Source organism: Megalops cyprinoides, chromosome 21 (genome assembly GCF_013368585.1).
Source record: "Megalops cyprinoides isolate fMegCyp1 chromosome 21, fMegCyp1.pri, whole genome shotgun sequence".
NCBI lineage: Eukaryota > Metazoa > Chordata > Actinopteri > Elopiformes > Megalopidae > Megalops > Megalops cyprinoides.
This window is the reverse complement of record NC_050603.1, coordinates 21,591,764-21,606,595: the sequence shown is the minus strand read 5'-3', so window position 1 is coordinate 21,606,595 and position 14,832 is coordinate 21,591,764. Positions and strand designations below refer to the sequence as shown.

General features: G+C 45.6%; 1 protein-coding gene across 1 annotated transcript in view; it reads left to right on the top strand.

Moving 5' to 3' along the window:
• trappc9 (trafficking protein particle complex 9) overlaps positions 1–14,832 on the top strand; it is a 267,915-nt gene that overhangs the window by 71,158 nt on the left and 181,925 nt on the right. The window contains exons 13-15 of the mRNA XM_036555457.1: positions 1,735–1,861; positions 6,097–6,229; positions 12,051–12,214. Of these exons, the coding sequence (XP_036411350.1) occupies positions 1,735–1,861; positions 6,097–6,229; positions 12,051–12,214 (424 nt within the window). The remainder of the gene's footprint in view (positions 1–1,734; positions 1,862–6,096; positions 6,230–12,050; positions 12,215–14,832) is intronic.

Here is a 14,832-nt window from a genome sequence, read left to right as displayed (position 1 = left end):
TAAAGAACTTGCATTGTCTCTGGGTAAGTATGAAAGCTCATTACTGAGATATAGTGGAGTGCCTCTCAGAAACGGCCGCCATGTCGAGGATGGATGACTTATAGCGTTTTAAGGCAGGAAAATCCAGGTGCTCTTTAATTGGCTGTCAGTCAGGAAGTGGATCTTTCCTCTGCTGAGGCCCCGTTCAGGCTGGATTAGCAGAACAGGCTAGCGGAACAGCAGATGCTGACGTGCTTGTGTGGATTGAGGGTCCGGTGTCGGTCCAGGCCCACTTTATCGCATCTGTTTCTGTCGTGGGAGGAGTCTTGAGTCTTCCGGCAGCTCCTGTCTGTCCCTCGAGCCAAACCCAGGGCCTCGGCCTGGTTAAAAGAAGCCTAGCAGCGAGAAGGCGCACATCCTGACAGGCTCATTTTTAATCTCTTCACAGACAGGTTTTTGAGAAACACGGTTTCTCTTTCGGTCGCGGTGTGAACAAGAGCAATTTTCTCCCTGGAAGAGAGCCAGAGCATGCTGGGACTGATTTGATCTGAGGGATATCATGGGCAGATGAGTGTGATTGATTAGGCGCAGGGATGCAGGGCTCACACATACAGCACGGCAGATGAGGACAGCACAGTGACCGAAATCCACTCCACTGCAGTCACACGGGTCAGAGGATTATCTTACTCATTACAACCGCACTACTGCTGTGTTACGTCGAAAATACCCTTTTTGTTATGTCATTTTCTTTCTCATAAACTAGTGCACCTGTATTGATTTTGCTAGAGGTTTTACTACAGAAATATTATTTGGCCCTGTCGTCCATTCTGTTTAAGACTCCCCTATCACAATAAGATTTATGACAAAAAATAACAAAGTAACAAAGAATATTCCTCATTTATGTCTTCCCCATGTCTTGGGTTTAGGTTTCTGATTAATTAGAAGATGATCCAAAGTACAGCACGTATCTTGGCGCAGTAGGAGATAATGACCCATCAAGTCACATTAAGTGACGGTCCCATCAATATCAATTTATGAACACCTACATAAAGCCTTATTCCCCTATTATTATTTTTAATTGCATCGTGAAATAGAATTGAAGTTGTTTGAGAGCTGTTGAGAGACCCAATAAATCCTAATTCCCTCCACATCTAAACACTCTTTTAACTGCTGTTTGGTCAGGACAGCAATCTATCTCTCTTTTGTTGTGCTACGCAGTCTGTTATTGTCAATGTGGACATTGTATTTAATTTTGAAGTCAATATCAGGACATACTCATGGTTCAAAGTCAATTGTATAGATAGCCAAAGCATTGAACTGAAAATTAAAAGTTATTGGAAGCAAATATGACTTTCCAGTGCCAGATCAACAATTTGCCAAAATATCCACTTGGCTGCAGAATTACAGGAGTGAAAAAGTTTGTTTGCGTGTGTGTGTGAGAGTGCGTGTGTGTTTGTGTGTGTGTGTGTGGTTTGGTGACCGTAATTGATACCCTCAGACACATCAGTTTGTAACTTCATCATGATATTTGCATAGGTACACTAATTCATCTAGCTAAATATGTCTTTTCACGTTGTTTATCAGGCTTCGGAACCTCTGTTGGCACTCAACATGTTGTTCATTTTATTGTAATGAACGTCAGGAATCATTCATGGGTCAGAGTTTGCTGTCACAGACATCACGCTGCGATCGCAGATCAACAGCGAACTGCCTCTGATCAGGGGTGGGGCTCTTCCCTTCTGGTTTGTCTTCCAGGGCCTCCTGACATCAGGGGTGGAGTTTGAGTCCCTGCCCGCCGCCCTCTCCCTGCCCGCGGAGTCCGGCCTGTACCCCGTCACCCTGGTGGGCGTGCCGCGCACCGCGGGCAACATCACAGTCAACGGTGAGCCTCGACCCCTCACCCCCACACGCTCCTCCTCCTCCTCTCCGAGAGTTCACAAGCGTGATGGTTATGGATGTCATATAAGGCACTAAGTGTCAAGGAATTTCTCCAGTGTTTCACAGAGATGTTTATGTTGTACAGAGGGATTTATCTGATCCAGAGTACTCTCTTACTCTCCTTACTGCTGGTGATATGTTTGAGTCAAAGGCAGTGCATTAGAGCATTACTCTTCATTGACCATATTAACTACTGTAGTACTACTGTGTCCATGTAGGCTAATTTGGAGTTGGAATGCGCTCATCAAGGGTTCAACAAATTGTGTGGCTATATAAGCTGTGCTGTGAGACAGACTGGTGGATATTGAAATGTCGTCTGTATGTCCATCAGTCTGTCTCACAGTGCAGTAACACCCAGTTCTATAGTGATTATAGAATAAGTGCTACATAAGTGCTAATAACATCAGGTAGTGATATAGAGGAACAGTAATGGTGTAGGGGCTGTTAGGTAGGGGACCGAAAGAGGTGGGTCCTCAGTCTGTGACAGTCTTCCCTGGACTGTAGATCCTGTTTTTGCTGGGTCTCATTCCGGCAGATCTGCGTGGGGCGAGGCCCAGGGGATGGTGTCACAGGCTCAGGGTTAGCGCTCTGACGTCGGCACGGGCCTGTTAGAGATTTCCGCAGTCTCCGCGGCCGGGTCGCTCGCCTGTGGCCGTGCTCTAGATAGATGCGTAATGCGGGGGCCCCGGTGACGCACGCGGCCCTGTGACGGACGAGCACGCCCCCCTCCAGGGCCAGACACCGCGCCCTGGCATCTCTCGTGAGGGCACGTCACTCGTCACTTGTCGCTCGTCAGTCATCAGTGCTGCCTCCCAGCATGACTGTCAGGCCGGGATGGCGCACCTGCTGAGATGCCCGTGATGGATTTCACTGCATTGCGCCTACTTTTCACATAATCTCTTACATCTTGCATACAGATTGCTGTTGTGCATCAGAACAAAAATGCCACTGCTTATGCATGTATGCTTTACCAGAAATAGGATACAGAGAATTAAGGAATAAGGATACAGAATTTTATATATTAATTATATGCGTTAGGCAACAGTTTGATTAATTGATTGTTCATAATGGACTGCGATACATCTTCCCAAGTTAGAAATGCATGTGAACAGAGGGAGTGAGCAAACAAATATTCATGTGAGGCTAGCTCACATGCTTTTAGGCCATACAGTACATACATTTTCCTAAAAGCGAGTCTTTTTTAAATAAAGTGCTGGGTTTGTTTTGATGCGCAGAGTGTTATCATTTGATGCAAGTTGTAACATGGTTGAATGACGCAGTTGGGATTAAACTCATGGGTACAGTAGCAAGGTTCTACGTGGAGCTTCCATCTGGTTTTGAGTCCAGTTTCCTAACCAGTACTCCACATTATCACTCCTCCGCACTGCCTCAATTACACACCACCACCGCTCCACACTGTTAATACTCCACACTGCCACTGCTCCGCACACTGCTAATACTCCACATTATCACTGCTCCACACTGTTAATACTCCACATTATCACTGCTCCACACTGTTAATACTCCACATTATCACTGCTCCACACTGCTAATACTCCACATTATCACTGCTCCACACTGTTAATACTCCACACTGCCACTGCTCCACACTGTTAATACTCCACAATATCACTGGTCCACACTGCTAATACTCCACATTATCACTGCTCCACACTAATACTCCACATTATCACTGCTCCACACTGTTAATACTCCACATTATCACTGCTCCACACTGTTAATACTCCACATTATCACTGCTCCACACTGCCACTGCTCCACACTGTTAATACTCCACATTATCACTGCTCCACACTGCCACTGCTCCACACTGCTAATACTCCACATTATCACTGCTCCACACTGTTAATACTCCACATTATCACTGCTCCACACTGCCACTGCTCCACACTGCTAATACTCCACATTATCACTGATCCACACTGCCACTGCTCCACACTGCTAATACTCCACATTATCACTGCTCCACACTGCCACTGCTCCACACTGCTAATACTCCACATTATCACTGCTCCACACTGCCACTGCTTCACACTGTTGAATAAACACACCTGTGATTAAATGCAGTTGAACGCAGTTGGTAAATGATACGATAGAAATGATATGGTATGAATGATACAGTTCCACAGACTTTTAAAAAGGCAGGGAGTCGTAACTGAAATGATAAAAAATCCCATTTTAAAAATGGGCTTTATGGCCCTTTGAAGCATTCCCTGCCTTAGACGCATTTACACACAGACATGGTGTAAGTGGCAGGCTTATGCTAGAGGTACGGCTTGACTTGCCCCGTCTTCTCTGTGAGGGAGACAGAGCGGAGCGCCTGAAAAGCCGAACGGAGCCACTCTGAGAGCGCTCCCATTCCCGGCACGTTCCCGTCCCCCTGGCCTCCCTCGCTCTGGCGGGCCCGCGTAATCCGCCCCATCTGCGGCCTCCCCTCCAGAGCGAGTTCACGGGTGTCCATTACCTTAACGCAGTTATCCCGCGTGTCATGTCGCGCTCATTACATCCCTGTTTAAGACCTCATTAATTCCCGTAATCGCTGCAGCCGTACGGCGGCCATACGCGGCAGTAATTGCTCTAAATGCCGTTCCGCGGCCGTCTGGGGAAATGACTGGGGGAGAATTTCCCGAGGACCGTCTCGGAGCCGAGTCCTGTGGGCGCTGTGTGAAATTCCAATTGACCCTCCGAGGCTCCTCAAGTGCCATTCCAAGCGCAGAGAGAGAGTGGGTCCATGTGCTTTTCCAGTCCCTTGCACGGAGCGTAATATTGCACGTTGCCTTGGGAGACGTTATCGTAATGGAACGGTTTGATTGAACGTTTCTCGCTTGAGGTGGTGGGCGGGAGAGGAGGAGTCTCTGGCTCCTTGAGGTTAGCTTTCATTTAGTTCCGTGTGTGGCCCTCCACCCCCCCTTCCCATTAAGGGCCTCACACTCCAGTGTGGGATGGCAGTGGGGTGTTCATTCTTCCGCAGCCCTCTGTGTGTAGTGTCTGTGGACGCCATTTTGGAGCACTTCCTTGTGCTGATTTTGAAGGCAGCTTCATTTACTTCATTTTTCCATTTCCTTCATTTTCATACTTTAATGCGGGCGTGATTTGTTCCTTCTCTCACGGGTGGTTGATGAGTGGATCTGTAACCCCCAGAACAAGTCTTTATATTTCCACTCTCCACACGAGCCATGGTGGCTGTGCTGAAATATTTAAGCCGTTCACTTTTTAGCGGGAAGTTATTATTTCGACAAATTTTTGTTTCATCCAAATGAACTTCATCTCGGTTTGTTCCTTTGTCAATGCACATTGAAGCTGTTCAAGCCAGCTGTGGCTGTTATCGTTCAACTGTTTCACTGCTGAAATCAATATAAACTCAAGTTCCTCGCAGTAAGACCAAACCAGTTTAGTGTACAAAGACTAGACTTTATCTATTCTACAGCTTAACTTAATGTTTGCAGCCTGTGTTTATGTGCTGCAGTGGTCAAATTTCAAAAAGGTTTTTAAAGAATGTGTAACAAGAGAGATTGTATAAATTATGAAGTATAAATCCTTGCAGTCCACCAAGAGAAAAATACAGTGAATTCTTGATTTTGTATGAGACATGGCCCGAAGGATACGGAATCACACTGAATTTCAGATCAATTCCTGTTATCAGTTAAAAGAAGTCAAGAGCTTTTTTGTATAAATACCAATGTAATAAAGATAATGATCGACAAATAACATTTCAAATGTAGATTGAAGTAACACTTTAAATGTTTCATAAAACACAGATGTAGTGATTGCTTTCAAGTGTAATAGTCGCATGCACAAAAAATAATGAACCCACTTGTTTCATCCACTTTGAGTTGTTATGGATCCAATGATAATTATGCACTAATTTGGATAAGTGCTTGACAAACGGTGGTTGCTGAGTGCTTTTGGTGAACCTATACAGTCATACTGTTGTATGATGTTGTATGATTCTGGAACAAGGATTGTGGCCTAATTGTGCAACATTTGTGGAAATTCATTAGATCTGTTTGGCGAGGCTATTATATGACAGGACCCTTTATTTTTAAATATTGTTTTGGTAGACCAGGCTCCATTGAGGGTCAGTCACTCCATTGAAGGATCAGCCAATTCAGAGAATGTGTGGCGTTCTACTAAACTACTCGCCCCCTGCATTTCCAGGGTACCACACGTCGGTTTTCGGGGTGACCAGTGACTGCCTGCTGGACAGCCTGCCGGGGGTGAAGACGAGCGGCTGCACTGTGGAGGTGGTGCCGGCCCTGCCACGCCTTCAGCTCAGCACCTCTCTGCCACGGTGAGACAAATTCACTTTCCGATTGAGATTCAAAAGCTTTGTTCAAATGCTTTGCTGACATGACTGTTGCAATTATATCAATAATACCCAAATAGTCATTCTTATTATCATGTTCTAGCACGTAAACAGATCAGTTATCAATGACATAGAGAAAAGCAAACAGGCAAAAAAAATATACATATATGTATCCATCAATAATACTGTGAATGGTGATCTTAACAGTATGGAGATTAGTCAGCTGCTGTCCCTTTGGTTGTTGTCCGTCCCTCTGCTAGGTTAATGGCAGGCTTTTCTGATTTTTCTCCAGTTCTTTAAATTTCAGAATGATTCTAGCAAATTTTTCAAAGTAATGTGCCCTTATATCTCAACCTCAGCCGTTGTACGGTGACCACAGATTCTCTTGCGCCGTGACAGGTGCTGTCTGTCCCCTCCCACCCTTACTTCATAAACTAAAGCTTCTTAACTTAAAAACGATCTGTGTTAGTTGTTACGTTTCAGAGAGGCTAAACCTGCGTGGATATGAAGTCACCTTACTATTAAGAGGTTAGCAGCACTTTTGGGCAGCCAAGCACGGCAGCTCGTTCCTTACCTCATTACCCAAATGGGAATGTATTCCAACTGCACCTTTGTGATAGGCATTTATCTAGCCAGCTAAGCCTGAGGCACACACACACACAGTAGTGTCAGAGGAGCGGCTAGCGTAGCGGCCTGGCGCTGCTTTATCTGTCTTTTTGTCCCCGGCTGTAAGCCTGGGTGCCTTCACCTCTTTATTGTATTGTGTTAATCACCGTTGGTTTCCTCCCCTTGGTGTGTTCACAGCGAGTGTGTTTGCATGGCGCTGGCAAAACATGAAGTCATGTGAAAAGGAAATTGTGTGCTTTGTACTAGCGTGGAAATGTGTGTCTGTTGTAGTTTTAAATCAGTCCATGCGGAGTCTCAATGCGAAGTTCTCAAAGCAAGCAAAGCCCGCGAGTGCTGCCAGAAACAAGAGGTAATTAACCGAGGGTTCTGTTGCACACGTTACATGGTAATCACTGACATTGCCTGTCAGGACTGTCTCAAATGTACTTTAAGAAAGGAGTTTATTGTGACAAACAGTTGAAAAAATTTAACCAAGGAGACTGGATTGGCTTTGTTTGAAATATACAAATCATACGCTTGTAGAGGTGTGAGTAAGCACAAACTTAAAGTTAAGTCAGGGGCTTAAATCGACACTTAAATGGACACTAAATCGATTGCCACTTTGAGTTTTGACCCCTTTCTTTACAGAGGTAACTTTGAAGCCTGCTATCCCCGAGCAATTACATCACTGTTTTCCCCTCCACGATAAAGCCCTCTCTCCCTAATACATCATTGCCACCGGCTGTAATACGTTCGGGTTTGCCTAAATTTAGAAATGTTTATGATATGACTGGGGGAATGGTACCGATGCGTCCGCGCATAGCTACTTCAGAATTAATTCAAGGGAGCGTTTATTGTCCAAGGAGAGAGCCTAAATGGAGATAGCGGGACACGTCAGAATTTTAAACAGCGGGCTTATCATCATGATTAATGGGCACTTAGCCTCCATACAGGTATTTTTGGACAAGGATTTTTTTTTTATGATTTAACATAAACGTGTTTTACACCACAAGAATTACAAAGCATCTATTATGATGTCATACTCACAGCAGGCTTTAGTCCCTTGTTAGAGCACCGATCTGAGGGTCACAGCGGTAATTGAATTGGCCATGATTCATGATTCACTCAGGAACACAGGTTCATATTGATGCTATGTGCCTGTCGGTGCAGTGGTTTAAACATCTATACACAGACAGTACAGCCCTGTGACATGGGCTGGTTTCCTTTTCAGCCTGTTACTCTCCCTTTGCTGACATTATGTGGTGTGTATATCAGGTGGAGCGCGGGTGAGCGTGACTCATTTATTTTTTCAAGGAAATGGAGGAAGCATCTTCTCCCTCTCAGCCGCAGCGCGCGGCAGCAGAAAGCACATGGAAATGGAGCTAATACAGAGCAGGATTGTGGCAGCAGACGAGCCTCGTAATGCCTTCAAAGGGAAAATCCATTTCTGCAGAAGTCGAAAATAATGGACCGTCTGAAAGCAGACGGGGGCGGGCCTGCGCAGTACAGTGCGCCGGGGTGAAAGAGAGGCCAGCGAGCGCACCTGTTTCTCGCCGAAACGAAACGGCAAGGAAGGGAAAAAGGGAATGGAGAGTTGTTGTGATTTATTTGATGGATTGCGTTTAAGCACGGCGGTGACGTCCTTTTCCTTCTATATATTAAAGGGTAATCAGTTGGCCGCCCTCTGGATGTGTCAAAGAAAAACAAGTTCAGTTCTACTGTACAACTGGACTGGATACCATAAATCATTGTATCTCTTAATGGGTTTTGTTTGTACAGTCCTGTTGTGTGACAGTGTTTACCCTGTCCGAGTGCTGTACTGTCATACAGTTGCCATACAACTCTGATTTTTAGTCATACTCTAGTATTGTATTTAAATTGCCTGCAAAACAACTTTGTGAACATGTTCCAGCTTTTGTTACCTGCGAATGATCAGGGTGATACTGAGTCTGGACTACAGTTAACCAAAGGTTTGGAGCTTGTGGAATTCATTACAGCAGTGTGGCCTGGACAGTATTACCAGCACTGTCAAATCAAACACAGTTCATTCTGTCTTTTCCTCACTGGAACTAAATTAACCTTGGGAAGGCAGGTGGACCCCGGCGGTCGGACAGTATTATTATCATGAATCACACCTCCATTTTCTGAAACTGTAAAGGCTTTTTTTAATGATCTGTGTGATCCTCAGAAACATTTTATTGTGATAGATGTAGCCTCAGTGATTACTCACATATATATTCTGGTGATTCAGAGGTCCAATAGGAACTGGGCAGACAGCACATTGAGACTGATGAAGTCCACGTCTTGTCAGTATGTGCCTCCACAGCGCAGAAAGGGCCGGGGGGGGGGGGGGGGGGGGGGTTAGAGTGGAGTGGGCGTGGGGGTAGGACGTCATGTTACAAAAACAGCAGGGGCATATACCTTCCTCCATTGAACACTGATGGCTTGGAGACATTGTATGTTGCATTGTATATGAGGCCGTAACTATAGCAGCCACATCTGAGAATGGAGTCGCCTTCAGCCAAATCTCAGTTCTGTGTTAGTTTGAGACATGCGATTTTGAGTCTTTGCAGTTTTGACAGCTCTGTGCCGTAGGACCGCCATGACTCCGGCGGAGTTCTGCGATGTCCCACCCCAGCGCACTGTCCTGCAGTCAGGAATTCGCAGCCTAATTCTCAACCGGGCGTCTTCGGGTGTCGGGAAAGACAGGAGTGCGTATGTACTGACACACACACCGTCTCAGCAGTCGAATGGTAGCTGGGCACCCAGGCGAAAACACTCATTGTTAATGTAGTGCGAAGTGAAAGATTAATTAACACAGAGTGGGTTTCGGGCGATGTAACGTGGCTCCGTCGAGACCTTTCAAAGCCAGCTGAAAAGGCTGAAAAGTTTGTGCAAGGCAACTGAGGACACTTCTCAGATATCAATCTGATCCTGCTAAACCATGACTGTCTCCTCCACTGCAGGGTAAGGAGAGACAAATCATTTCAGCTACATCATTCAAATCGTTCATCGGCATTTTCGGCTCCAAGACACATTTTAAATTACCCTGAGATGCTTTAAGACAACCGCTATGTACTCACTGATAATTCGTTAATTACAGGTACTTATCTTATTTGTGAAACAGAGGCTGTTTAATTTCCTGAATGTGTACCACTTCTTAATGCATGCTGGGAAAAAATGCTGTTATATTGATATGCTACACTTCTGACTCGATAACATGCTACAGTGATTTCTTACTTTCTGTCATTACTAGTTGACAACTCTGTGTTGTTCCCGGCTTTTCATTCATTTGTGATATCATTTAAATTGCTCTCTGTTGAGCAGATTGGAGCATACAGCATACCAACACACTCTTAGTGTGAGTATCCATGTAGTTCATTCGCTGCAGAATTGAACAGATACTCATGCTTATTGTTCACCTTTATGAAACCATGGGTGGTCACTCATTGGTCGTGGCATGTGTTCAACCGCCTGAAAGTGACTGGAGCCGAGTGTCAGATACACAGCACACAGAGTGCATCATGGGAAATTTCCTCATATCTCTGAATGTTTGTAGGTTACTTGATATGGAGTCTTGGCTGAAGACAATGGTGTGACTATGTCCCAGACCCGCTGCACTCCTTGAGTGCTCTTGTTATCTGGGGCTTAAAAACACACAGGGTCAAACCAATCTGAGTGATCTCACTTACCCTACAGCCCTCGTGGGTTTGCTCATCAAAAATGTAAAAGCTTGACCTGTGTCTCTGATCTTACGCTGGAGTTGAATCATCTTGCGGAATGTTTTGCTGGAACAATTTCCAAACATAGTTGGAAAGCACCATTGGTCAGGGTCTTACATTACAAGTAGACTTCAATCAGGGATTAAGGCAGGTTCAGGTGACTACATCCAAGGCTGCGTGGCCAAGGCTTGTACACTGATCTCAGGCAGAAAGCCTGTTCCCTCATTCTCTCTCTCTCTGTCATAAAACTTGACATTTCCTGGTAGGATCACATAAAGAACCGTGGAAGAATTTCAGAATGAACAAGGACACAATTCTAAGCTCCCATCTTTTGAGGTTCCCTTCTTTTGTGGCAATTTGAGTTTGCTTTCCCACAACCCCACACTGTGCTGTACACAAGCTGTCCTTAACCTTAGAATACCATGGCCTTTGTCTCCCAATAAAGCCTTTCCCTGTGGGGAAACCTCATCTCGGCCACGTCACTTAGGCCTTCTTTGTGTGGTCTTGGAGACCGTTAGTGCTGTCCACTTAAATGGAGCGGAGGGCCTGCGGCTCCCGGGTTTGTACTTATGCCAGGAGCGCCAGGGCCATCTGGGGGAAAGAGGCGGTGCCGATCACCAGGGTATTTTCCCTGCGGGGCGGCAGTTTGCATGGAGTGTGCCACAGAGGGGTGCCTCCAACTGGACGAGGGTCAAACCTCCAGTTCTCCTCTGGAGGCAGTTGAGTGGCACTCCTTAAAGGTTGCGGGCGGCCCTGCGTGGGGCCCGCTCTGCGGGCAGCGGTTCTTCTCACTCACTGCAGCAGTGCTGCCGTTTGGCATTGATGTCTGAGTTTGTCAGTATCTTGTCAGCATCCTTAAAGGATGTGTGATTTGATCTTGAAAGTTCAGTGACTTTGAAAGAGGTTTTAACCTGCCACACTGTTAAAGCTCGAACAGTGTCTTCACCCCCATTTCGTGACCTGTATTGTATATTTACAGCTCAGAGTATCCAAATCGATAGTAAAACTTGGATGGATGTTGACTCGTGTGTCAGAAAGGTACTCAAAGACACTTAAGACACAGATACCATGCTGTTGTTGCTTGTCTGGAGTGTGTATGTTTTCTTTGTCCATGGACAGTACTGTGATTTTTCTGTGTAAGAACTGCTGTAGTAAAACTTGTAGGTTGTTTTGGTTCTAAAGTGAATGGAGGACCTCATCCCTAGCTCTAACCTAAGCTAGGTCCTAACCTAATCCTAACCCTAACCTTAACCCTAACCCTAACTTTCACCCGAACCCTACTCCTAGCCCTTAACCTTGTCCTTATCCTTGGCAGCTGGGATAAGAATGTTTGCCAAATCTAATGATACATTCTGATAAATAATAAATATTACCAGAAATTTTCTGGCTCAGGTTATGCTGTAATAAGATCAGGCGTCTCCCAGAGTGCATTCATCTGGAGGAAGCTGGGGTCTCAACGCATTGCCCTCCTTCTGCAGGTCTGCCAATGCCCTGCAGCCCCCCTCAGGGGAAGAGCTGTCCAGCAGTGTGTCTGTGCAGCTCTTCAACGGCGAGACCCAGCAGCTGGTCATCACGCTGGAGAACATTGGCACCGAGCTCCTGGAGACCCTGGAGGTCACCTCCAAGACCGTCAACACCAAAGGTAGGGCGGGAGGGTGCCCCCGACACACAGACCTGTTTCAGTCAAAACGGAGCACTACCTCGCGAAGACAAAGACATTACATTAAAATGTTGTCATTTAGCAGACGCTCTTACCCAGAGCGACTTACATCAGTTACAATGTTATCCATTTATACAGCTGGATATTTACTGAGCGAGTTTTGGGGTTAAGTACCTTGCCCAAGGGTATAACAGCAGTGCCCCAGCAGGGAATCGAACCCGCAACCTTTTTGGTCACGAGCCCTGCTCCTTAACCACTATCCTACACTGCTGCCCCACAAAGACAAAACAAAAGCCAAAATAAAGTGACCCACTCAAACAAAGCAAAAAATATTTGTGTAGTGTGTGTTACACAGCCTCTCTGCATCCTGTATCCAAACAGGTTACTTTTTGAGCCATTTTTGTGTTGCTCTAAATGTAACAAAACAGCATAGACATAGGAGAATTCTGTGTACGTAGGATGTGGTGTGGAGGTGACTCATTGATGAGTACATGTTTCAACAGATGTATGTTCAAGGCAAGTTACTTTGTAGTAGTCCCTCAAGTGTTGATAAAGAGTTAAAATCACCTGAATCTCCCTCCGTCAAGGTGTGTAGAGCACTTCAATAGAGAGTCAAAGTGCTTGGTCAGACACACCAGCTGATACAAAGCAGCTGGCCATGCAAGCACTTTTCCTGAGTTGTAGCAGTGCCTGGGCAAGCTTTTGAAGGTCACGGTGACCACAGCACTCAGAGGAGAGAGACTGCATTGCTGAGGGGAGAGGTATGAGGAGCCCAAAGCATTTCCAGCCAGAAATCCTGTAAAACTGAATGCCGCTGCTTAGATAATTGATACCTACTGGCTGTTGCTATGCCAACATCTACTCATATATTCAGAATATCTCTTTCGGTGGCCAGTAGGTGTTGACTAAGTTACAGAAAAGTTGACTACATTTGAGCTTGAGGGCTTTAGTGGAGGAGCCCTCCTGAATAAAAGCGTACCTCAGCTTCTGGCTTCCTGTATGGATTAAGGGTACTAATAAGAAGAAAAAAAAACATTGTTTCAGAATGAATGCAATACCAAGACAGCTTTATATCAGTACTTATTAATAGATGAACAGTTGTGGGTCTCGGTGGGGGATCACAGCAGGAAGGAGGCAATATTAGATGTGTGATACTAGCATGATAGCACTGCTCGGGAAGCTTCTGGAGGCTGATGCGCCCGCGCTGATGGTGAATGATGCCTCTGACTGCTACAGACAGTGCCCCCTCTGTGAGCTTTCGGGGCCAGGTGTCCTCTGTCCCTCTGACCGCCATGGAGGTCACTGCTCATTGCTCCGGTTCCTCGCCTTGTGCGATATCAGCCTTTCGAGCTTTTGCTTTCTGTTAGATCACACCACTTAACACCTGCTCTCCCTACACTCCTCTCCAGATCCCTCTTGTCTCTCTTTCTCTCTTTCGCTCTGTCTCCTCCTCTATCTCTCTTTCTCCTTCTCTCTTTCTCTGTTTCTGTCACTCTCAGGTTCTCTCCCCTTGTCACTCCTTTCAATAGTTGGACAACAGCGGTCTCCAATTCCTGGGCCAGATTTAGAGTGTTTGTTTTTAAATGTTACACACGCCCATTTCAGTCAAAACGGAACACTACCTCGCAAACACAAAGACAAAACAAAATTCAAAACAAAAGCCAAAATAATGTGTCCCACCCAAACAAAACAAAAAATATTTATGTAGTGTGACACAGCCTCTCTGCATCCTATATCCGAACAAAAAGCTTATTATTAGTTATCATTTCTTTCTGAATTGTGAAAACTCAGTTATTAAAGCAATATATATTTTTGTTGCACAGTGAAAATGAAAAAATGAAAAAGGCAGAAATGACTGAAATTCCTCTGATCCACGCACCTCTGTTTTCTGCCTGGTTAAATTAGTATACATTGCAGCTATTTTGAAAAGGTATGTGATGTTTTCTCTGGATTCTCCACCATGAGTTGAGAGCTCACTATCAGCCAGCAGGCCCAGCTCTCATTACAATTGATATAATTGCGTGCGGGCACACGGCAGGCGAACCTGTCACACATCCTGAGAGGATACAGCCCGGACTGACGGAGCTGCGGCTGACACGCCACAGAAGTTTTGAAAATGGAATTTCATAGTACGTGTCATAAGGTCATGAAGCGCTCAGCGTGGTGCCAGAACATGGTCGTTGACCGTTTCAATCAAGCCAGTCACCCTGGCTTTTTCCAGCTGTCATGCTTCTGTGGCCTGGCACAGTAAGTGTGTGCAGATGGATCATGTAAACCCTTGTGTTGGCTTTGGCTTACCACCTGCATCTTTTGCCACTGCAGCATTGTATGGAGCTTTTCTTTCGCTATCCAGGAAACTGTCCATAACACGTAGCTGCCTGTGGCTTGCACATTGTGCTGCGGAATGCCTTTTTTTCATTGGCTGTTTGCAGTCTCTCACGACTTATGAAATCTGACACCAAACGGGATTCTGCAAACCTTTCAAGCCTGCGCAAAATCCACTCACCCACCGTAGGTGTTGGCAAGAACAGTTGTTATTGCTCGAAGCCTCCTGACACGCGACACACTAACATCCAAGAATAGAAACAAACATGTAATAA